General features: G+C 41.9%; 1 protein-coding gene across 1 annotated transcript in view; it reads left to right on the top strand.

Annotated features, from left to right (window-relative positions):
* Positions 1 to 26,138, top strand: part of ESR2 (estrogen receptor 2) — an 86,006-nt gene that overhangs the window by 21,435 nt on the left and 38,433 nt on the right. Inside the window, exons 4-5 of the mRNA XM_067554924.1 lie at positions 8,686 to 8,802; positions 18,711 to 19,013. Coding sequence (XP_067411025.1) covers positions 8,686 to 8,802; positions 18,711 to 19,013 — 420 coding nt within the window. The remainder of the gene's footprint in view (positions 1 to 8,685; positions 8,803 to 18,710; positions 19,014 to 26,138) is intronic.

Here is a 26,138-nt window from a genome sequence, read left to right as displayed (position 1 = left end):
AGAAAGATTTATTCCACGGCAGCATTGCAGTTCAGGATTGCCAACCATCAGGCCCTCCTGGGTAGCTATAATTTTAACTTGTGGGATTCCCTCAGGTGGTTCTCTGAGGCCCTGCCCCAGGACCAGGCTGCAGACTTTACCACCATCCTGGATGAGGGAATCACGGTGGCTAGGGCAGTGCTCCAGATGTCCAGTGACGCTGCTGACTTGGTGGGTAGGGCCATAGCCTCTGCAATCTTCGAGCCTGTCCCAGGCGGTGCAGCAATCGATTCAGGATCTCCGCTGCATGGTTTGAAGGACTCCAGGGCCATGCTTCGCTCCCTGAGCCTGTACACATCCCAGGCTTCCAGGCAGCAAGCATGGTCCCAGGCGCAGCAGCAGCCAAGGCCTCCGCCTAGGCCATTTCAACCCTATCTAAATAGGGACAGAAATAGGGGGTTTAGAAGGAGGAATCAGCCCCCCAGCTCATCCTCAGCCCCCCCAGCAGGGGTCCCCCTCGGGGTCGGGCAATCAGAGGAGGCAGTTTTGATGGTGCGCCCGAGGGTGGCATCCCTACTGCTCTCCTGGATCCGCCCCGCCCTTTCCTAAACCGGTTAAGGCCCTTCTATTCCAAATGGGCAAAGATCACGTTGGACCGTTGGGTCCTTGGGATAGTCTCAGGGGGCTATGTCCTACAGTTTACTTTTACCCCCCCACACCAATCCTCCCCCTACGTCCCTCTTCAGGGACCCCTCTCACGAGCAACTCCTCTTGCAGGAAGTGGACACCCTCCTCAACATAGGAGTGGTGGAAATGGTCCCTCAAGGCAGAAGGGGAAAGGGGTTCTATTTGAGATACTTCCTCATCCCCGAGGGGGGTCTGAGACCCATATTAGACCTGCATCATCTAAACAAATTTGTCAAACGGCTTAGGTTTCACAAGGTTTCCCTAGCCTCCATAATCCCTTCTCTGGATCCAGGAGATTGGTATGCCGCCCTTGACCCAGGACGCATACTTTCATATGTCTATCCTCCCCAGTCACAGGCGTTTCCTCTGTTTCACGATGGCTGGCTTCCACTACCAATTTACAGCCCTGCCCTTTGACCTATCTTCAGCTCCAAGGGTGTTCACCAAATGTATGGCGGTAGTGGCTGCCCACCTGAGATGAAAGAGTGTGCAAATCTTTCCTTACCTGGACGATTGGCTGAGGCAGGTCCAGGTCCCAAGTGCAGGAGAGCATGACCCTCACTTGCTCCACTTGCAGCAGGCTGGGACTGCTCAGAAATGAGCAAAGTCCACGCTAACTTCAGTGCAATGTATAGAATTCATTGGGGCCCCCTGAACGCCTCCCAGGCCAGAGCCTTCCTGCCTCAGCCACGTTTCGAGGCAATGGCTTCTATCATCTCCCAGCTGCACCGATGCCCCACGTCAACAGCCAGGCACTGCCTAAAGCTGTTAGGCCACATGGCGGCCTGAACGTACGTAGTGAGACTAGCTCGCCTGAGGCTCAGACCGCTTCAGGCATGGTTGGCCTTGGTATATGTGCCAAGCAGACACCCATTGGACTGGGTGGTCACAGATCCCCCGCCAGTCCTAGCCTCCCTAAACTGGTGGCGGACTCCCAGGGCAGTGATGAAGGGCGTTCTGTTCAGGGAACTGGTCCCGTCGGTCACCCTAGTCGCGGACGCATCGGATGTAGGATGGGGAGCCCACATCAATGCCAACCTAGGCACTCAGGGGCTCTGGGAAGGGGAGGAGAGGCACCTGCACATCAACATGAAGGAGCTAAGGGCCATTCGCCTAGTGTGCAAGGTGTTCTTCCGATTCCTGACAGGCAGAGTGGTGCAGGTGCTGATGGAGAACACCACAGCCATGCTTTACATAAATAGGCGGGGGAAGCGCACTCCTCGGCCCTCTGCGAGGAAGCCATCCGCCTGTGGGACTTTGCCGTGAGGCATGATTTCCACTTGACTGCCTCTCACCTCCTGGGAGTGAGGAACGACGAGGCGGATCGCCTCAGCAGGTCGTTTCTACCCCACCATGACTGGTCATTGCACTCGGAGGTTGTGACTACGATCTTCCAGAAGTGGAGTGTTCCCCAACTGGACCTATTTGCGTCGGCCTGGAACATGAAGCGTCCGAGGTTCTGCTCGCTCTGGGGTCGTGAGACTGGGTCAATTTCCAACGCATTCCTCATCGACTGGACAGGGGCTCTCATATACGCATTTCTGCCCATTCCGCTCCTGCCCAAGGTCCTGTTGAAAATAAAGAGGGACAGGGTGAAAGTTATACTCATCGTGCCGGCCTGGCCGAGACAGCACTGGTTCAGCATGCTGATGGACCTTTTGATCGCCCCTCCCCTGGAGCTCCCGAGATGGCACGATCTTCTCTTCCAGGACCATGGTCGCCTATTGCACCCGGACCTGAACTCCTTGCACTTCACGGCCTGGAGGCTCTGTGGCTGATGGAGGAAGAGAGAGCCTGCTCGGCGCAGGTCCAACAAGTCCTGCTTGGCAGCAGGAAGCTTTCCACACAGGTCGTGTATCGGGCTAAGTGGAGGCGGTTTACCTATTGGGCGGAGTCCCGGGGTATTCCGCCCAGCTTCTCGCTATACAGGAGATCCTGGAGTACCTACTCCAGCTAAAGCTCCAGGGTCTGGTGCTGGCCTTGCTGAAGGTTCACCTGGTGGCCATTTTGGCCTTCCATCAGCCACTAGAGGGGAGATCCCTGTTCTCCCATCCCATGCCGATCAGGTTCTTCAAGGGGGTGGAGAGGCTTTATCCACAGGTCCGTGACCCGGTGCCTCCCTGGGATCTCAACCTGGTCCTCTCAAGACCCAGGGGGTCCCCCTTTGAACCCATGGCTTCATGCCCCCTGCTTATGCTTTCGTGGAAGATAGCCTTCCTGGTGGCCATTACCTCAGCTAGGAGGGCCTCCAAGATTAGGGCCTTGACCTCATATTTTATAAGGATAAGGTGCAGTTAAGGCCGCATCCAGCCTTCCTGCCCAAGCTGGTTTCATTGTAACCAAGATATTTTTCTCTCTGTGTTTTTTCCGAAACCGCATGGTTCGGAGGAGAAGAGGAGATGGCATTTGCTGGACGTGAGCCAAGTTCTGGCCTTCTACATCGAGCATACAAAGCTGTTCTGGAAATCGACACAGCTCTTCGTCGCGGTGGCTGACCGGATGAAAAGCTCACCTGTCTCCACCCAACGCATCTCTTCGTGGATTACATCATGCATCAGGTTCGACTATGAGTAGGTGAGGATGCCACTTTTGGGGACCATCACAGCGCACCCAGCCAGAGCTCAAGCCTCATCTACAGCCTTCCTGGAGGGAGTGCCCCTTTCAGGCCATCTGCAAAGCTGCCACCTGGTCGTCGGTGCATACCTTCACGTCCTACTATGCCTTCATCTAGCAGGCGAGAGAGGATGCGGGATTCGACAGAGCAGTACTAAGGGCAGCTCATCGGTAACTCCTACCCACTCCTATAGTGGAATGGACATGAGCAATCATTCGAAGAAGAAAACAAGGTTACTTACCAGTAACTGATGATCTTCGAGATGTGTTGCTCATATCCCGGCCACAACCCACCCCCCATCCCCACTGCCGGAGTTGGCAGAAAGAAGGGACTGAGGGGGTGTAGGGCCGGCAGTGCCTCATATACAGCAGCATGTGCACGGGACTCCAGGGAGCACAAGAGCCGGCCCTACGGGATCTGCTAAGGGGAAAAAAATTCCGGGAACTGTGCACGGAGGCATGCACTCACCTATAGTGGAATGGACATGAGCAACACATCTCGAAGAACATCCGTTACTGCTAAGTAACCTTGTGTTTTTTTGTTATCATGTTATATTGCACAGAGGGAAATTAGTATCTTTTCTTTAAGCAACATTAATTTGCTTGCTATCAGATATTTCTAGTAACTTATGGTCCAGTTCTGCTTCCATTGAAGTTAGTTGGAGTTTTGCTACTGACTTCTCTGGGATCAGGTCATAATTTTGTTTTTCTGTGGGAGCATATGTAGTACTATGGCTTTGCCTGGAGGCCTTTCCGATTTGTGCATAACATATCTTCTGTTCTGGTGTTTACGGATCTTTGTAGTTGCACAATTTTGTATTGTTGGCACAGCAGCAGGCAAAATGGGAAAGTTATGTTCTTTATGGGCAAATAAAAAACCCAAAAACTAAAGCCCTGGTATCTACCCTCTGGAACTCACAATCTATATTATTCCTGAAGGAATTCTGCACCAAAAAAAAAAAAAAATTAAAATAAAAAAAATTCTGTGCCCAGTATTTTAAAATTCTGCAAAATTTTGCTCAGTGGGTCTTGTCTAGGTGCAAGAGTGGGGGTTGTGTGTGCAGGGGGGTGAGTCTAGATATGGTGGGTCCAACTACATTGGGGTTTGGTGGATGGGGAAGCAGGATATGGGAAGGGAACTTCCTATAGCCACTTCAGGAGGGTGGGTCTGACCCAGTCCAGCTGCTTCTTGCAGGGGAAGAGCAAGTCCCGTCCTCCCCTGCCCCCAGCCGAGCCAGGACTAGTACCGGCTGGGGTGTTCCCAGGACCCCCCCTCCCCTTCGCTCCCACCCAGCAGTGATTTATCTCTTTGCCAGCTGCTCCAGGTGCCCGAAACGATGCACGCATGCTGCTGGGGAGGGGTGCATGTCTGCTCTTGCAGTTTCCCTTTGCTTCCCTGTCAGAAAGACATTTTTCTACGGGGAAGCAAAGAAAATTGTAAGGGAAATGAATTCTGCATGAGTACAGTGGCACAGAATTCCCCCAGGAGTACGATATAGAGTTTACAGTTGCAATAGATTAAGGGTGTATGCAACAAAAGGCAAATCATTTTAAGGTTTTAGTTTATACAGAAAATTTGGAGGTGGTCTTTTAAAAGTAAATTTCAACAGAAAAGTGGTGCTCAGAAATGTCTACAATTCAGATAGATGTCACTTTATCTGACCAGTTTTAGGACTAAATTCTGTCTGCATAGGAGTCAATGGCAGTTATATATGTGTAACCCTTCTGCCAGACCGCGTCGGCAGCAGCAAGGGCCGGGTTCTATATCTAGGGGTCCCTCTCAATGATACAACACCAAACTGGCTCGAGCCCCCACCCAGTCACCTGGGAAATTACACACTATTCCCTGGGCGCCCCCAAAGGGCAATACTTCCCCTCTCACAAGCACAGAGTCTGAGTGTAGAAAGAAACCTTTTAATAGCAAAAGAGAGGTAACACTGCACTGGTTTGGGGAACACTGCAAACAGAGTTAATGAACTCAATGAACCAAACCCCTCCCAGAGTACAGGGCGTGTCCTTCGCCTCTCCCTTCCTTCTTGCCCCTGTACTGACCGGCGTCGGTTGCAATGTCCACCTCTTGGGGGTGGCTCCGCCCCCTATGCCGGTCTCCTACCGCCTTCGGGCCTCGTTGAGTCCCCGACCGTTGGCAGCAACCACGCCTGTTTCTCACCGACTGCTGGCTCCGACTGCACCTGGCTCCCGCTGACTGCACTGGGCTGGCACTGACTGTGCTGACCCCTCTGCCAATCACTGACCCAGCTGGCACTGGCTGTGCCAGCCTCTCCACTGACCCTGACTGCCCCAGGCTGGCACTGACTGTGCCAGCCTGTCCACCGACCGCACCGGCACCAACTGCCGGCCTCTCTGCCGCCCGCATCAGGCTGGCACCGACTGTGCCGCCTCTCACCAGAGTAGCCTGGTGCTCACTCAGCTCTATTAGTTGTCAGACAAGGTTTCCCAGATCCTCTACTGGTTCAGCTCTTAGTGATTTCAGCTCATGGGTAAACCTTCTGCTGACATACATACAATGTCCCTGCTTTCAAGAAACAAAAGACTCCAAGATGAGTCATTAATTCTATCTTTTAACAATGGGGAAGAGAGAATCACTCCATGCCTGGGGGCAGCCCTTTACCAGGGCCAGTGTGCTCCCAATAGGAGACTGCTCCACCTCCCCCTCTCCCCCCCATTTCCAGGCTGGAACATCTGTCTGCCACCCTTATGGAGCTCTGTTTAGTTTAGGGTGCAGATTCTATCATAACAGACTAAGCACAGTTTTGCTGACATCTGTTCATACAATTGAAGGACAACATTTCATTACCCCAGTAGTTAACACAAAAGTGGTTTGTAGCCCAAAGCCAGCCCTGCTAATCATTTCCCATTATGCTCAGCACCTAGGTAAGTTATGCTAAATACTTAATTGTACTCATGCAGATACAAAGCCCATGCAAATAAAGTGCCCCCCTTTCAGCTGCTGAGCAGGGAGAGTGTCACTGAGACACTCAGACCTGGCTTACATAGGCAAGCAACTGATGGTATAAGTTGTTCCATTAAAGAATGTGGGGCCTATGTTCTCCTTCCTTACACAATACAGAGGGAGAAAAACAGTAGAAATTACGACACAAAAATGTCCTAAATCTGCAGAATGGATGGAGTGAATTTATCATAGTGTCAATAGACTTGCCTCTCCCCATACAACTCCCAAGCCAGCAGATACCTCTCCATGCCTATTCAGTGAGTGAATGACTCCTTAAGGATCTTTTTTTTAGTGGGGCAGTGATGGGTGAGTGGTTAAAACTAGGAACGAGTCACTCTTCGTTCATGCTTTCTCCGTCCTTATGCAAATTTCTAAGTAAACATCTGAGTGGGAATTCATGTTATTGAAAGAAGCCCTAACGCCCTCTGAATCCTCTATGTGGCTCCTAACACACAGCTGTTATGTGAGTCTCCAATGGTAGTATGACTCCTGAAGGGGAGAGATTTTTTTCCTCTCTATTTTCAGATGGTTTGTTTTTTGCATTTGATAGCACCTAGTATGTAATCAATTTCACTGTTCCTTCTGTATAATCACCAGTTTCTTCTGTTATTTAGATGAATCTATCATATCTCAACAGGAAAGTGAAAATGTAAAATAGAAAACCTGATTGTTTTCTATTTTAAGAACATATGACAGTACTGAAACTACTTTAAAATCATTTTAAAATCGACTATATTTCAGGTTAATTTTATCTCTTTAAATACTATGGGTGAGGTTCTTGCTTCTGCTTCAGTCGCTTTATGCCAGGAAAAGGGATTCTAAAATCTGTTTCCGACCAGGAGAGAATTTTTCTGGTGCAGGCACTGCAGAAGGCAGCCATACGCTGACCAAGTACCCCTTTTCAAGACATCTAGCAAGGCAGGTGTAAGTAGCATTCTGGGGGCAGAGCTGGGGTGGAAGAGGAAGAGGTGAAACCACAGCATGTAATGCTGCAAAGGTTACAGGCAGCACTGCTTCCCATGTGCAGGCTGCTGTAACTGGCTATATCTACACTAGAGACTTTACAGTGGCACCAGCTATACTGCTGCAGCTGTGCTGTTGTAACGTCTCCTGTGTATCTGCTCTATGCCAGAGTGTTTCCTGCTGACATAGCGCTGTCCACACCGGTGCTTCTGTTGGTATAACTTTTGTTGATCCAGGGTGTGCATTTTTTTCACACCTCTGACTGACAAAAGTGCTACTGTAGACATAGCCTTAGACAGTCTCTCAGAATTGTCTGAATTCAGGAGCTCCTCTGGACCATGGAGCAACCTAGAATCAGGAGGCAACAAAGGTGGTTTAAAGTCAACTTATGTCTGTTCTGCCTAGGTTGAAGTGCAGCACAGAATCTCACCCAAGCTAGTGAGGAGTGATAAAGCAGCAACTTTTTAGTCAGTCACACCTGCCAGTAAGACATTAGACAAACTGTAACCTTATGGTTTTTAAACTGTAGGTTGAAAAATTCAAGGTTGGAAAATGTTTTAATTTTTCAAAAAAATGTTCACAAAGCTTGGTTAAATTAGTTACCCTTGGGAAAAGGAACTTCTGAACTGCTTGTTCATGAACCAAGAACATAAAACCTTCTGTTTTTTTTTTTTTTTTTTTTGATAGATCTATTAATTTTTTGAATAATTTTACAGTATCTACAAATATAATTAACCCCTCCCAAATATCCTGAGAAAAAACTGATAAAAGAACTGTAACTGATAGAGAATATTTTGCATCCTTGGCTAATTTCTGCAACAGGAAACGTGCAGTATTTTACAGGAAGTAACTTGGTTGTATTTAATTAATAAAATAATAGTCTATTCCAGTACACTAATGAAACCCTTTAGGCAAAATTTCCTGAGGCTGCTGAAACTCCACTGAAACCAGTGGTGCTGTGTCAGCAAAACATGCACCAATAATGAAAATCTGCTTTATAAACTACCTAGAATCAGAATGTTTGAGGTTTCATACAGCATGGAAATTAAGCTCTTTGAGTAAAATTTTCAAAAGCACTTACGTCCAGTTTTCAAAAGTGACTTAGGCACCTAGCAAAAATCAATGGGATATAGGCTTCTAAGACTTAAGAGCCTTAGTGACATAGGCACTTTTGAAAATTTCTCCCCTTTGACCCTGATTCAGGTAAGTACTTAATATATTAAGTAAAAACATATGCTTAATTTTCATTGCTGTAAAAGCGTAAGTGTTTTCCAGAATCAGGGCTGCCTTGATCTAAGTGGCCATATTTACTGCATTCTATTAAGATGTCAGATACCTTTGCTTTGTATATCTTTTGCTCTAACAATAGTATTCAGTATTATACTACAGATGTTTTTCAAGTTACTGATCAGAAGAGATTTAACATATTGCTAGAGATATAAAACTTTTTTCTTTATATCCTGTTGCAGGACACAATGATTATATCTGTCCAGCTACCAATCAATGCACAATAGACAAAAATAGACGTAAAAGCTGCCAGGCATGTAGACTACGGAAATGCTGTGAAGTAGGAATTATTAAATGTGGTGATTTTTTATCTATCCCCTTGTCTTTTTTTTTTTTTTTTTTTTTTTTTTTATAACAACTTCTAAGTTATGCTGAAGTCTAAAAAAGACTTAAATGATGGATGATTAAATAAGACTTAAATTAAAGTAAGACTTAAATGATGGATGATTTTCAGAAGAAAAAGAGTCACTCCAGTTAGTGTTTGTTTTGAGAAGAAAAATAGTAGGAAGCATTAAGGCTCCAGTCCTGCAATGTGTAGCACTCATGAAGATTGCTCTACTTCTGCAGATAACCCCCTGAAGTCAATCTACCTGGATGCAACACCTTGCAGGATTAGATTGTAAGTGTCTCTCAGAGAAAGGTAAATAGCGGGGTCTCCACAGGACCTGTGCTGAGACCTGTGTTGCTCAACATATTCATAAATGATCTGGAAAAGGGGGTGAACAGTGAGATGGCAAAATTTGCAGATGATAGAAAGTTACTCAAGATAGTTAAGTCCAAAGCTGACTGCAAAGAGTTACACAGGGATCTCACAAAACTGAGTGACTGGGTAACAAAATGGTATATAAAATTCAGTGTTGATAAGTTCAAAGTAATGCACATTGAAAAAAATAATCTGAACTATACATACAAAATGATAGGATCTCAATTAGCTGTTACTATTCAAGAAAGATTGTTAAGTCCTTGTGGATAGTTCTCTGAAAACATCCACTCAGTGTGCAGAGGCAGTCAAAAAAGCTAACAACGTTAGGAACCACTAGGAAGGGAGAGGTAATAAAACAGAAAATATCATAATGCCATTATATCCATGGTATGCCAACACCTTGAATGCTTCATGCAATTCTTGTCACCCTATCTCAGGGTACATCTACACTGACGGCGGCAACTTTGCAGCTGTAAGATCGACCTATCTGGATCAACTGAGCAGGCAGTGAAGACCCACTCAGTTCATCCAGAAGTCGACGCAGTAAAACACCTCCTCAAGTGGCATAGTGCTCCGTCGATGGGAACATGGTTCCCATCGGCGCAGTGCAGTGAAGACGCCATGCAGAAGGGCAGAACAGCAGTCAACGGGAGTTATAGTGCGTAACTTCCGTCGACTGCGGCTGAATCTCCCGGTAACTGTAGACCAGGGCTCAGAAAAGTTATATTAGAATTGGAAAAGGTGCAGAGAAGGGCAACGAAAATTATTAGGGTTATAGAAACACACACGGAGAGATTAAAAAGACAGAGACTATTCAGTTTAGAAAAGAGATGACTAGGAGGGGATATGATAGAGATCTATAAAATCATGAATGGTGTGGAGAAAGTGAATAGGGAAGTGTTATTTACCCCTTCACATAGGCAGCCAGTTTAAAACAAACAAACTGCTTCGCACAACACACAATCAACCATGGAACTTATTGCCAGGGATGTTGTGAACTCCAAAAGTATAACTGGGTTAAAAATAATTAAGTATGTTCATGTAGAATACGTTCATCAGTGGCTGTTAGCCAAGATGTCAGAGATGCCCTATGCTCCAGGAGTCCCTAAACCTCCAACTGACAGAAACAGGGACTGGATGATTGACAGGGGATGGATCACTTGAAATTGCCCAGTTCTGTTCATCCCTCTGAATTCTCTCTGAAGGATACTAGCCTAGATGAACCATTGGTCTGACCAAGTGTGGCCGCTCTCATGTTCTTATATGGTTTTGTTGTCAAAGAGATAGTATTTAAAGGGTCGATGTTAGGTTAAAAATCAAACTGAGAGAATTGTAAAAATCTAATTTACTTTTCTATAGAATGGGGATAATGATGCTGACCTTTGTGAAGTGTTTTGAGCTCTACTGATAAGTGCTATGTAAGAGCTAGGTATGTTTTATTACTATTTATTATCATTATTTATTATTTTCAGAGTTAATGCTGATTATTTAAGCTGAGGGAAATGTAAAAAGCAAATAATGAAAATAGGGTAGTTGCTTTACTCTGGTTCTCCTGAAGTAAGCCCTCAATCCTGAAAATGTATGTATATCTTAACTTTATATACTGGGTAAAATTTTCAGATGTGTCAGTCCCATTTTCAAAATTGATGTAGGTGTGTAGGGTGGGATTCACAAAGGGGACTTAGGTGTCTAGTTGCCACTTCAGACACCAAAAGCTAATATTTAGGCGCCACCAACATTCACACACCCCTGCTCATTTGCCATCTAACTGTGTAGGCACTTATAATCTAAGTTTCCACCGTTAGTCCCCAGGCTACCTAAATTTAATCACATGGACATGTGCACAGCCGCCAAAGTCATCTCACTGCCCAGCAGCTTGGCTCCTACTGGTATGTCTGCACACTTTACATAGCACTTTGAACTGGGGGTGTGATTCCTAGCTCGAGGAGACTCATGAGCAGTGCAAATGGCTGGATGGACTAGCTGTCCCAAGTGTACATCCATCAAAGATGCTAAGTACATATTTGGGCTGGCTAGGCCCTCCCGCTGCACAAGCTGCTGGCGCTTCGGTCTACCATTATAATGCTAGTTCAATGTTGAGTGTGGTTCCTCAAGCTGGGAATCACACCCCCAGCTTGAAATGTAGACATACTCTAACTTATACTTCAACCCCACTGGGATTCACAAAATAGACGTTTCCCTGCCTTTCTTTCCGTTGAGGCCTGATCCAGTACATACGCTCAGAGGACATCTAAACCCACACAGAACAGGAGGAGGGTGAGGGGTACTTCTTTTATGATCTTTTGCCCAATGGTTAGAGCACTCACTCAGCATATGGGAGACTTGGATTGAGTTCCCTCCTTGATAACTGTCCACATCCCACTCTCTTGTGGATCCAGTGAATAATTATTTATACAGTAGAAGAACTCCAACAGGAGAGATTGAGAGAGACCTGACGCACAGTATCCTGCAGACAGGACACTCTCTTGGGAGGTGGGAGACGCAAGTTCAAATCCCTGCTGCTCCACATCTGGTAGAAGGGGAATTGAACCCATGTTTCCTACATCCTGGCTGAGTACTCTAACCACTGGGCTAAAGATTCACAAATTCCCTCATGAATCTCACCCTTAGGGACAGATCTTTAGGTGACTAAAAACCTTAAAAAATCTGATCTTTAGGAGTTTACCTCCCATTGATTTTCACTGAGCCTTAGGTGCCTAAATGCCTAATTCAATTTTCAAAATGCAATTTAGGGTCCTAAGTCACTTAGCCACTTCTGCAGATTTGACTCACTGACTAGTCACAATGACTTTGATGGGACTACTCCCAATCCATAAAGTTAAGCAAGGATAAGTCTCTGCAGGAATGGGACCTAAATGAGCTGCAGTGTCTGAGTTTCAAAAATTGCACGAGGATGATTTTTAAAAGTGACCAAAAATTGTTTAGATTGTGCTGAAAAAAGAAAACCATTAAAACACTTCTTTAAGCTCTCTGAGGCAGAGACTGTCTTTTTGTTCTGTGTTTGTAAAGTGTCTAGCACAGTGGCATCCTAGTACATGACTAAGGCTCCTGGGCACAACGGTGATACTACGACGACTACTACTAATAATAATAACATTGATCTAAGGCTTGGACTGACACAGTCCATTTAGCTTCCTAAATTTATAGAATCAGATTTTTTACTATTTTCCCCTAAATATACTCATTTTCTAATAACATTCAATGTCAGACTAAAACTGCTCCTTAGAAATGTATAAATGTGAAATTTTAAAGACAAATAAATAACATCAGTGTTTCTTAAAATAGTTGCACTGAAATTGGATAGTAAGTCTTCTCATGATTTTCATTTGAGGACTCTGTCTAGTTCAGTTATCCTTTTTCTGGAAAATGAAAACAGAAATTACATATCTTGCAATCAAAATGGAATTGTCTCAAAGCATCTCATCAGGTCGCTTACAAGACATCTGTGAGAAAAGGTGATGTCTATCAAATTTAGATTTTGGATTGGTGTGAGCAACAGAAGCCGACCATAGTAATACAGATTATAGGCTCAGTCCCACAGTTCAGTAGGTAAAGTGCTCATTGACTTCTATATGCCCATGCATTCAAAACAATCTGTCATTATTAAAGCTGTATTTTTTCATAGAAAATAAAATACCATTTTCAGTGGAGCAAAATGATAAATTTTCCACTCATTTTTTTCTTGTTAAAGATTTGTTTTAATTGGATTCCTTTACTCTAGGGACTAGAAGAAAGCGGTCCACTTTTTCCTAAGCTGAGGTTTCTTCTCCCTCTTCTACTGAATGGTTTGGTTTGGTCCACTTCTGGTGCAGAACTGGGATGGGATGCCTGGCAAGGGGGACTTTTGGCAAAGCATGGAGCTGTGCAGCTAGTATAGGGCTCTGCTCCCCAGCAGAGGGGCAATGTAGTCTATTGAGCACCAGCCACCACAGCCTGAAAAGCTTCCATAAAGTAAAACCTAAACAGAGTTTGCAAAATCTGACATGAATATAACTGCAGATTTTAAAACCAACGAATACTTATTGGGGATTTCATCAACAGAAACTTTAAATAATTTAAAAATATGATTGGGTTGTACATAAACCCTTTAAAACAATGGAAGACATTAGGAAAACATTGCTGTGCAGTCTCCTGGTCTGATTTTTCTTCTCATCATTTAAGAAGGCAGTGATGTTTAAGAAGTCGAAGCAGCTAACAGGTATTTGGATGAAGGTTCTTTTTTATAACTTGGTATCAAGATGATAAGGGAGATTAATATGGGAAATATCACCACTGCCAAAAGAAAAATGGGAACCTCAGACACTGCATCTGCAAGTTTTTCCTTAGGAAATCCTTATGCTCACTCTTCAGATTAAGAAGGCTAATGTATTGGTAAATTTCACCTCAGAAAAAACACATCGCCATATCAGCAGCATCAGAAAAAATGCCAAAATGACCAGCTGTGGAAAAGTAACTGCTTAACACCTCACCAGGCACAAGGGGAAAACAGAATTCATGCAAAAAAATAAAAAATAAACCCAGTCCAGCAGGCTCAGGCACAGTGTATCAGAAAATTTGGATAATTTGTGGGTGATGTGTGAGCATCACCCTGCTGATTACCCTCTCTACCTGAACCTGTCCTTCAAGTATGGGTGTCTTTGCCCTCAACTTGTCTTACTTTTTCAGTGTGGACTGGGAGCTCCTTTTGCAGCGTTGGAAGAGCTGAGTCGATTTGGAGTTCCACTGAATATCTTTTGGAGCTTTCTGATATTGGCCTTGGTGAGCCTGACATGGATTGAGCCATTTATCCAGGGCAGTCAAGAAGAGGGGAGGTACTTCATCTTTTTGCTATCCTATCCACTCTGGGAGTGGCTAGGTTGGTATTTTTTGTTTGTTTGTTGCTTGCTGGGACAGGACCAGACCTCTTCCTTAATGACACTTCGGGTTTCTTATAGACTGGGTTTATTTTTTCTTTCACTGTTTCTTTTTTTTTCCATGAATTTTGTATTTCTCCATGTGCTGCCAATGAATGGTATTAAAGGAGTTCAGAAAGTACAGAGTCTGATTTTCAAATGCGTGGGTCATTAATGGAATGTCCAAATCTTGTCTTTCAATATTTTCATCAGCCAATAGACTTGTCAGGCTTTTAAACTCATGTGCCAGTTTGAGTTGCCAAGTGTGGGATTGAGATGTACTTTTCCCCATGTTTGAAAACCGAACTCTCTTTTTAGGTGGAATTTTTAAATATTGCAAATTTATTTACATTGTTAGAAATGAAAGAAAATGACTTTCACAGTACCATATGGATTTCAAATTCAGTAATTGCATTGGTTTTTATTGTAGCTATTGTAGAAATTATAGTAATTTAATCCATTGTTCTGCAGTTTCTGTGGCAGATAGCAACTTCTTTGTGATCAGTATAGCTGAATGAATCCGTGAATGCTCATTCAGAAATACATATGAATACATGTAAAAAAATTTAAGCTCAAATATCAAACAAAGGTGAATTTTAAGTTGTATTTTGAATTTTAAATTTCAAAGTTCACGTTGATTTTGTTAGTTACATAAACCAGCTTTCAGGGAGCAAAAGCAATGCTCCCTGACTTATGTAACTATTCAACACAGCAGAAATGGACAATATTTGCAACTTACGCAAAGCAAACAAATGATCCGCAAAGCAAAAATTATTTATTGAAGGAATTTTTCATTTTACATAATGAAAAAAATGAGGAAATTATATAATCTGTTCATGATCAGTTAGTGAACAGAAAAAGAAGAATTTTAATATCCTATTTAATATGATGCATATGTTCAGCTCTGGTGATTAGTTATGTTATCCCAGGCAATATGTGGAAAAGTCCTCTTATTGTGCAGTCCCATGTAATCTATAGGATACCAGTTGTTAATTACAGCTTTCTTCTGCAAAACAAAAGGATCTGGTAAAATGACTGATTTCTGCATTCCTTACCAAAAAACCTTCTCTAATATTACCTGCATTTTCTAGAATATATAAGTGAGGAATGGCAATTAAGTGACTTGCCAAAGATTATATATAGGAATTTTGCAGCAGGGACAGGAACAAACTGATTTCTGAATGTCAGTGTGTTGTTTGCTAGATTGCAAGCCTTTCATACAAATTGCTTCAAATCTCTGTACTTAGTTAGGCCAAATGTAAAATTGGGCTAATATGTTTACACACTTTTTGTCAAGTGCTTAAAGAGCAACAGATGAAAAGATAGACGGAATAAAATATTATGAGTGCACTACATTTCAAAAGTAATCATGGAAGCTTTATTAATAATTTAAAATAGCATTTGATCAACTTAAAAGGTGTTATATCATGACCTGTTAATTAACTTAGCAGATCTAAATGTTACATTGTAGTCATGTATTGCTATAATTATTTTTTCAAATTCAAACAAAATAAATGTTAATACTGAATTAAACTGCATCTTGTTAATTACTGAAGAACTGCATTCCAGATGTGCTGATATGTGAATCCTCTTTTGTCTGTTATGACAATTTCAGATAATTAAACCAAATACAAATTATAATTCAGTATTTCCATGTTTGATTTTTTCTTTATCATGAAATGTATTTGTAGAGCAAAAGATGTTTTTTAAGGAGAAATGTCATCTTAACTTTTCTATTGTATTTTGATATTGTGCACTGGACACAGATTAGTTTTCATTGAAATTAAATAGAAGTTTTGCTGTTATGTTTGAAAGAGCACAAATGCTAACATAATTATATTTTTGAAGTACAAGCAATGATCAGATGAAATTTGAATTAGTTGAATATTTCATGTTAAAGTAATTTTAAAAGAACTTGTTGCTTTGTAGGAAAAACTAACAATTGTATAGTCTTAATACAACCCGTGAATATCAATATTTGCGTGATAGTATAGGGATAAGGTTTAGAATGAATACACTAGGGTGAAAAACATACCAGATAGTAACTAGCTGAAAAGGAATATTAGGCTAAACCTAAAACTACATTGTTACATACTTTACATGGAATAAAGAACTACTTAGTAGTGTACCTGCATAAAAGTTCAGTGGTGGATTCTCTGTGGTGATTAACTGTAGAACAGATGTAGCAAAGCCCCTCAAATAGTACTTAATAAAATGGCAATTTGAAAGCTTACTCAGCTGTAAATTCAATAGACCAAATTCTATTCTCACCCACTGTGACTACACTGGGTCAAAAATGACCTAATTTTTTTAAAACCACATGAATATGTTATATGTTGATATATTGGTTATACAGTGCTGTACAGACTAGGAGGCTTTAGGCAATAGATTCATCAATGTCTTGTCCCCCCCCTCCCGAAATGAAGGATATGCAAAATCATCACAATACCCTGACAAATGGGAAGATGCTATTGGGTGCATAACTGGCCCTACTCCACCCCACAGGAGCTTTGGCACAGGAGAGATGGTTGGGGTGGTGTTACATACAGCTAATCCTGGCTGATGTAAGTGCCCACAAGAGTTATTGCAATTAGGGCAATCCCTCAATCTGCTGTAATTTATGTTGGGGACCTGATTGGCCCACAAAAGCCCCAGCATATACAACGTTTGTAGTCCTGTTGACTTCCGCACATGGTTAAGTGTTTAGCTTGATCAGGATCTTAACTCATGGGAGTATAGAGCTATATATTTAGTTGTATCTCCTTGTTCTAACTCTTCAATAAATACATTACAGACTTTCCAAAACTTGCAAGTTACAGCAGTGTAGTTAATCTTTTCCTCTTGCATTTATACTCAAATGGTGACCTAGAAGTCAGGACGTATATTGTTGTTAAAGCTGCCAGCTCGCTTGACAGTACTAAAGGTTGTCTATTAAAAAACCCAAACAAACCACAACTGCCCCCTTTAAGGCACTATGCTAAAAAGGATCCTTATAAGCCTAAGGTTACATAAAGAATTGAAATTTGCACCAGTTTCTAAAACAACCTCTCAGAATATAAAAGGAACTGAGAAAAATGTAACAGAAACAGTTGTAGTACTGTCTGGAAGTTTTAAACAAATGTATATAGCAGACGTAATTTATTTATATTTGTCCAGTGGCATTATGCTCACTTATATTTGTATTAATTCTATGGTCAAACAATATTTGTACTGTGATTATGTTTTGTGTACTGTGGGATATTTATTTATTTGACCCTTTGATGTTTAATGTCACATGTATTTGAAGTAAAGGTCAGGTCAAGCTCCCTGGCTTACTCTAAATTTAACAATGACCTATTGATAAAGTTAGTTTGCATTTAAATGTCCTGTAGAAAGATAGCTCACTCATGGCTATGGGTGGAGAGTGGAGTGGTGCAGGTGCTTTCTGTTCCAACTCATAACTTAAAAAGAAGAGTGGAACACGGTATGAAATTTATCTTGTAATGATTAAAGAAAGTCTTGCAGATTTTGAGAGAAGGTATTTGAAGAAAATTCTGCTAGAAAAAACAAAGCAAATGACTGTTGCCCTTTGTTGTCATTTTGGTAAAGTGTATTGCACAATTAGTTGACCATTAATGGCCCAAAATACATCTGATACTAGCACTGGCTTACTCTTACATATCAGTAGTTTGACAGATACTCAAAGACTGAGAAAACATTTTGATGATTCTAAAACAAAAATTTGACTTCTAAACAATTTAGTCTTATTGTTTTTTACTTCAGATATACTTATTTTAGGAAAATAAGAGTTACGGTACCAGAGAATTTCAGTTTAAGAACATCTTCTGATAACTTACATTATTTTAATATGCCTCTGATTTTTAAATAGCAAAATGTTAGATTTTACAGATAAGCATTTAGCACTAACTAGGGTAACAACAATAACAAAACCTTTTTGTGATAAAATATATTCAGCAATGCAGTGGGAAAAAAGTTAAGCCAAGGCTGAATGCTTTAAAAAATCCAATAAATAAATTTTGGGAGAAGTAAAAGTAACCTGTTGTTTTAAAAAAGACTTTTTTTCTTTTTTTCAAGATTTTTCAAGATACAAATAATGATGTTTCAAGTATAAGAGTATTCACAGCCAGAGCAAATCTGCTTGCTCTGTGACACAGCGAACTTTAAACAACCAACTTCTGGCCTTTAATAAGGCCTAGCATATGTTTCCATGTGAGGCATTTAGTTTGGATCAATTGCCAGGCTTTCAGTACTCATTTCTATTTATTTCTATTTGTAGATGTATATATCTGCTTTGTTTGCAGTCAGAGACCTGATCCATCTCTCACTAAAGTGAATAGGAGTTATTTCACTGAGTTTTTTATTTTAAAACAGATTTTAGACCTGATCCAACTGACTTTAAAGTTATATTCTTTTCAATTAAAAGAGAGCCTCCACTAAGATCACTGGAAGTATAATTAAGAAAATGCTGAGTGATTTTGAAAATCCTAACCTTTTGAATGTAGTTGTTGTAGTTCTCTTTTCTCGTCTTTGGATTCAAGTAATACTGTGGTGGGAAAAACTTAATGTAATTACATAACTTTTTTTGTCTCAGGTTCAAGAAGAGAACGTTGTGGGTATCGTATCATACGCCGTCATCGTAATTCAGAAGATCAAGTGCATTGCATTGGCAAAGCTAAAAAGGATAGTGAAAATGCAACCCGAGTGAAAGAAATCCTTTTTAGTGCACTCAGTCCTGAGCAGTTTGTTTTAACATTACTTGAAGCTGAGCCTCCTAATGTATTGCTGGTGAGTCGTCCCAACAAGCCATTTACAGAAGCCTCCATGATGATGTCGTTGACAAAACTTGCAGACAAAGAATTGGTTCACATGATTGGTTGGGCCAAGAAAATTCCTGGTAAGAATTTCAGAAACTCCTGTTTTCACAGAATTTTTGTACGTCACAAATATTGATGCATTGTTTAGATTCTGAAATAGAAGCAGAGTGGCAATAAATGTGTATGGTCAAGGCCTTAAGATTTTACTTTTAAAATGATAGTTGAAAACTCTTTGATCTCTAATTCACCAAAAAATGTTTTGATTTAGAGAACAACCATAACATGTATGATGTATCTGGCATTTAAAAAGCAATGAACACTTGTTTATTAGACAAGGTCAACAATCTGATCTGTAAATCTGTATTTATTCATGCCATATATAAGCAAATAAAAATAATTGTTTCCTCTAAACTCATAGAAACTTTTTAATTTTAAGAATAACTGAAATGTACTAACGTCAAGAAATTGAACTGTGTACTAATTTTGGTGGACCAGTATTAAATAGTTTTACAGTAGGTGACAGCCTTAGAGGAGGTTAGTGAAAAATGAATCCTCATACGGAATACCTGAAACATTTTACTTAAACATTCTATTTCCCCTTTTGTTGCTAACAACAAAAACAGCACCCCAAGCCTGGTGCCCCAGGCAGTCGTCTGCCCCTAAATCTAGCCCTGCTTATATGTCCTGAAGCTGAATGTCTAAAGCATTTATCCTTATTTCTAATGGTTAAAACCTGTGTAATTTTAAGGAAGAGAACACTAAACAATGATTCCTATTGTGCATCAGTATGTTTTGTTACTGTTTGGGCTGATTGGGAAAACTTCAGCAGAAGTGTACTCCATTAGAATATACGGTTCTGTTGAAATCAAAACATTTTGCAAAATTAGGTTAATTTCATTTTTGGGGAAAAATTCTGATGTGTTCAGAACGAAATGTATGTTTGCCTTTTCTTTGTAATTTTTGTATTTATATGTTAATACAAAATTTAAAAAATAAGATGCCACAAAATGTTTAAAATGGTCTGAAACAAAAAAATACAAATTTGTTGCAGAGAATTATGAAATTTTCAGTTTTCAATCCAGTTTGAATGGAGCCAGATTTTGAAATTTCAAATCCTTGATGAAACAGAACTTTCATCGCAGTTGCTGAGTTTTTGTTTGGGTTTGGTTTTTGCATACTTGTAATGTCTTTATTTTCAGAGCATTGCAAATCAAATAATTTCTTGGTGATATTCCAACTACATGAAGAAACACAGTTATTAAGGCAATTAGAAATCATCATACAGATCCTAGAAGCATTATCAGAGTATTGTTTGTTTTTTTCTATTGAGTTTGTGTTTTACAGAACAAAAATAGATCATTAATTTTAGAACAATGCAGAAAATAGAAGTGACACTAAATTGAATGCATTCCCAATTATGAGTGCCCCCATCTCTTGTGATAAGTAACTCAACTTTTACTTTTTTTCTGTTATACTGATTTTAAAATAATCATTAAGGCTGAGCTTCAGAATGTAAAACTAGGTCATGTTTTCAAAATTTGGGTGCCTAAAGTTAGGTGCCTAAATATATTTAGGCTTTAAATAAGCAGTCTGACTTTTCAAAGCTCTGAGCGCTCTACAGTTACCAGGTTGCAGATCCAGGACCCTAGTCATCTCCTCAGTCCACCACTCTGGCTTATCCTAAATTTTTCAATATTTGTTTTTTTCTCCTAAACACAAAAATGATGCATAATTGGAAAGATGAGAACAGTCTCTGAGATGAGACTATTAATATTAATTTTTGTTTGTTATACTATACGGATATATATAACTTTCTGTGAGAAAAGTCTTAAATGATACTTAAACCACAGAGGTCTTTACCTGTGGCCCAATGAGCGGTAATTTTACTGTCACTAACCTTTTGAAAATGGTAGATCCTTGCTCTCATGCAGTTGGATAAGGAGCCCATTTTCAGTTTCAAGTTACCTTATCACTCAAAGCAGAAATGAAAGTAATGGCCAGATGCATTATATTAGTTACTTTCCTAGGTGGCAAGAAATAGCTGCCTCTCATACGTATTTTTTCCTTTAAATTAATATTCTTTTTAAATGTGTTTTTTTATTTTTCAGGGTATTATTTTTGGTCATATTGTTCTACTGTGACTGCAATTTGCCACATTGGCTTTTCTCTATTACAGAATGCATCTTTGGTGTTAATGGGGTGTGATTACACTGAAATATTTTCCTCAGTTTAGAAGCATAGAAATCATCATCATGATTTTTATTTTTAAAGTTCAAATCCATTTTAGGTTAGCTAGTTTAACTTATTAGAGATCAGGAACTGCACTGTGCATTCTCGTTAAAACTGCGTAACAGTTTCCATCTCTGAACCTACTCTACTTCTGCTATATTCTTTTTTATATTGATTCAAAGGCCAGAAGGGACCATTGTGATCATCTGGTCTGACATCCTGAATAACACAGGCCATAGAAATAGGGTGTCCAGAACTCATTCTCACTATATGCCATTGAGTCCCATAGCTTAGTAAGATTTTTGAAATAGGGTGACCAGAATTAAACATGATATTCTAGGTGAGAGTATACCATTGATTTATATAATAGCAAGTGAACATTTTTTATTTATATAATGACATTAAAACATTTTAAATAATTTATTATACTGCCAACTTTGCTTTTGTATTTGTTTGGGGTTTTTTATATGCTTTTTTCACTGCCACTGCACATTGATCAGAAGTTTTCTTTGACTGTCTAAAGTGACACCCGGGTTCTATTCCTGTGTGGTTACAATTAATTTACAACTCAGCCAAATGATGCACATTCACTTAGCTTTGATATGGAGCTCTATGATCTTTCTTAGTCTTCTCTAGGTTTGACTGACCTAAATCTTAGTTTAGAGAAGACACATACAAGGGTGCACATGATAGAGGTATACAAAATATCAAATGATATAGATAAGACTCTGTGCAGTAACTTGATCCGGATTCTGTGACACTGGAAGTAATTCTATATCAGCTGCAAATTAAAAATTGATGTTTTTATTAAATTAAATATGAAAATGAATGATGCAATCCATACAGTAGCCAGTGCTGTTTATTTTGATACTGTTTGATTTATTTCTGCCACAACTTTTGTTTTCAATAAGTGATATATATATTTGAATTAAAAATGCCTGCATTGTAAAAGTTGTCGGGGGGTGAAGCTGGACGTTTTGGTTGCTATGGAATGGGCAGTTGGGGCTTTTGGGATCTGTTCTGGAATGGGAGTCAGTATGGAATTGTACATAAGCACAGTAGCTGTCTGTTTCTGTTAAAGTGATCTGCAGTGAAACATGCAACAGTGCTAACATTTACATTGTCATCTGTAGGCTTCAGTGTTAACATTCTATTGTGATAAATGGGGCAGTTCGTGCTTTTCAAAACTATTGTTTCAGGCAGTCTGCAGGCTCAGGAAGACATTATTATGTCATGAGGTCTAGAAATATACTTTTAAAATAATGAATGCTTGGGTTCTAGAGCACAAACTGCAGCAAGCAGTGAATTTCACAGCAAATTCCATGGCAGAGGAATCATAGAGGACATGGGATCCTGGGTCTAGAGAAGGTAAATCGGAAGCTCCTATTTTCCCTTTCTCATACTATATGAAGGGGATATTGAATGAAATTGAAGGGCAATACATTTAAAACTTACACAAAAGAAATAGTTTTTACACAATTTATAGTAACGTGTGGAACTCATTGCCCCTATACATCAAGTCCAATAGTTGAGTAGGATTAAAAAAGGAATTGGTCATTTTTTATGAATAATGAGAATATCCACAGATATTTTAGGCATAATAACAAGAACCTGAGTGGATATAAAAATCTCATGTTTCAGGATATAATACACTTGATTGAAAGGGGTTTAGGAATAAGCTGCCTCTACGATCATGTTACGTCATGATTTTCCACTATAGGGTTTCAGAGGAATTATGGGTGTTAGTCTGTCTGGAAGTCAGGCACCTGTTTAGTTGCCTAACTGTAGATACCCAGGTTTGAAAAGACTTTGAACTGTGGACTTTGGCTGTGAACACAAGTGCACTGAATTTGGACCACTGGTCTGGTCCCTTGTTCCATTTGTCCCTTCTTCATTTTTGAGCCTTCTTTTGTTTTTGAACCTTCCTTTTGTTTCTTCCCTTTTTAATTTTCTTTGTTTATTCTCTCTCCGTTTAGCTCTGTTACTCTTTCCTCTACCAATTCCTTCTTCGTTTCTGTGTTTCTTTACTTCTTCCCCTTATTGGGTCCTGCCTGCTCCATCTCTTTCTTTCTCCTCCTTTGTTGTCTTCTGTTTCTCTCTCCACTAACCATGTTTTTCTTTGAGTGCTTGCTCATATCCATTCCATGCTAGGTGTGTATGCGTCATGTGCACAGTTGCTGGAGATTTTTACCATAGTGGTATCCGTATGGCTGGCTCTAGTGCTCTGGAGCCATGTGCATATGCGCCTCTATAAGACGGACTGCCACCCTGTGCCCTCTCAGTTCCTTCTTACCACCCATGGCAGTTGCTGGAACGATCCTTTCTTGCCCTGGCAAAATTTCTCCCCAGTGGTTTCGGACACTTTCTTCATTCATACTGCTAATAGTTTAGTGTATATAGTTTCCCAAGTAGTGTTAGTGTATAGCTAATGTATATAGTTCCTATTGTCAAGAGACTTTTTGCCCCAGGGGTTGGGGATGCCCCAGTCCCTTGACTTCAAACCCTGTGCCTCCTGTGGCAAACCTATGCCTGTGAGTGACCTGCACTCCAGTTGCCTGAAGTGCTTGGGAGAAACTCACATAAAGGACAAGTGCCTAATCTGCCGGGACTTTAGACCCCACACTAAAAGGGACCGGGACATGAGGCTAAAGGCTATCCTCATAGAAGCCATCCTCAGACCTGTCTCAGAGCTGAGGTGTTCTGATTCTGCACTGAGTATTTTGGTGTCAGCGTGAAGCGCTCCTCCAGCACCAAGCTCTTCCTGGAACCGTTCTCCATCCCCGGTGTTGAAGAAACACAAAAAGCAGCACATCAACAGAGGGCCCTTGCTGGTGCAGAAGAGAGCCACATAGGGAGAAGGAGTGAGACCTATGCTGGGCCACTCTGCTACCCCTGGACTCACATTGACTGCCAAGAGCATTGCATTTGTTATGAGACCCTCCACCAACACCGGGAAGCCACCATGTTACCAGTGGTCTGATGGTGTCATCGACTCCAGAGGCCTTACAGGCCGCTAGGGACCCCCTCCTCTCTTCCAGTCCCTGCAACCCCAGTGGGGCACCTGCCACCCCTGGCATCTGGGAGCAGGGAGCATCGGTCACCTTCCCGGCATCAAGGCAAGCCTCACTTGATTCCAGCATCTCACCCCAGCATGCCACCGGTCCCCAGAACGCTAGTACTGTATGGAGGCAGAAGTGGGTACTGCTCCACCATGGTCACTGAGAGATGAATCCTCTTCAGAGTCTGAATGGAAATCCTATGTACCACTGAAATCCCACATCGATACCCAGCCTACACCCCAATGAGCTTTGGTGCTGGTTCTCTGGCAGGCATCTGGCCAGCGGGTCACTGGCTGATGCCCCAGTACTTAGACCTTCCTCACACTGCTCCTTTTTGGTGGTTTCTGGGAGATGTGCTACTTCCCCTTCCCAGTCAGCACCTGACCCCAACTCTGGTACCGAAGTCCAGGAGATGCCTCCAGTGGATATAGTCGAGGAAGAGGAAGGAGCCCTTCCTCTGGTGCAAGCCTCTTCCTTATCCTCCCCAGATGAGGTTGTTGCAGGTCTCAGCTGCCTATTTTCCCAGGATGATTTCAGGACCCATCAGGACCTCCTGAAGCGGGCGCTTCAAACCTGGGCTTGGAGATAGAGGAGCTCAGAGAGACGTCGCACAGCCTTATCGATATCCTGGCTGTAGCAGCTCCATCCAAGATGGCTCTGCCCATTAATGAGAACAAACTCCTTCTCTGGCTACTGCCTCAAATAAGGAAGAGAAAAAGTATTATGTGCCAGCAAGTGGGTTTGATTACCTGTACTCTCACCCTCTACCCCCAGGTCCCTGATGGTATCTGCAGTGAACGAGAGGGATAGGCAGGGCCAGTCGAATGCTACCCTGAAACAAAAAGACGCTAAGAAACTAGACCTTTTTGGAAGAAAGGTTTATTCTATGGGTAGCTTCCAACTGTGTATCACCAATCAGCAAGTTTTGCTGGGGAGCTATGATTTTAATCTATGGGACTCCATGAATAAATTCAAAGACTTGCTGCCCCAAGAGTCGAGACAGGAGTTCACAGCACTCTTGGAAGAGGGTAAGAGCATGGCCAGAACCTCTCTTCAGGCGATTCTAGACGCTGCCAACTCAGCTGCCTGGACAATGGCTTCCTGTCATTCCTTGTCATCATGAGGTGCTTTTCCTGGCTCCAGTCCTCCAGCTTTCCCCATGAGGTCCAACAGTCCATTCAGGACCTCCCATTTGAAGACTCCTCCCTTTTCTTGGAGCAGGCAGACATACGACTTCATGGACTGAAGGAATTAAAGGCTCCAGAAAGCACTTTTGGACCCAGCAACCTCCTCAGTTCTCCGGGCCTCCAAGACAGGAGCCCTACAAACGGAAAGAGGTTATAAACAGCGCCAACCACTCCCGTCCACCTCCACCTCCCAGTCAGGGGCTCAGAGATACTCTGTACCAGTCACCTTTTTAGATCTCTCCTCCCACCCCTTTATTTTTGGACTGTCTGTCACTCTTCAGCCCGGCTGGGCATCCATAACATCAGACCATTGGGTCCTGAGCACAGATATATACCCTCCAGTTTTTATCCACCACTTCCTCCTACCCTCCATCCTCGTCCTCGAGGTGCAATCTCTTCTATATATGGGGGCTATGAAGGAAGTTCCTCAAGACTTGAGAGGGAAGGGATTTTACTCTTGATATTTCCTAATCCCAAAGGCCAAAGGGGAGCTTCAGCCCATCCTGGACCTTCTTCACCTCAACAGATATCTCACAAAACTGAGGTTCTGCATGGTCTCCCTGGTCTCCGTCATTCCCTCCCTGGACCCAGGACACTGGTACGCCACCCTCAGTTTAAGGGACGCATATTTTCACATCTCTATCTTCTGTGGCCACAGAAGATTACTCAGCTTTGTGGTGGGTCATCGCCACTTCCAATTCACTGCCCTTCCCTTCAGCCAGTTGACAGC

Source organism: Emydura macquarii, unplaced genomic scaffold (assembly GCF_026122565.2).
Source record: "Emydura macquarii macquarii isolate MOO-44397 ecotype Brisbane River unplaced genomic scaffold, CSIRO-AGI_Emac_v2 contig_1551, whole genome shotgun sequence".
Lineage (NCBI taxonomy): Eukaryota > Metazoa > Chordata > Testudines > Chelidae > Emydura > Emydura macquarii.
This window is presented reverse-complemented; position numbering and strand designations above follow the sequence as displayed.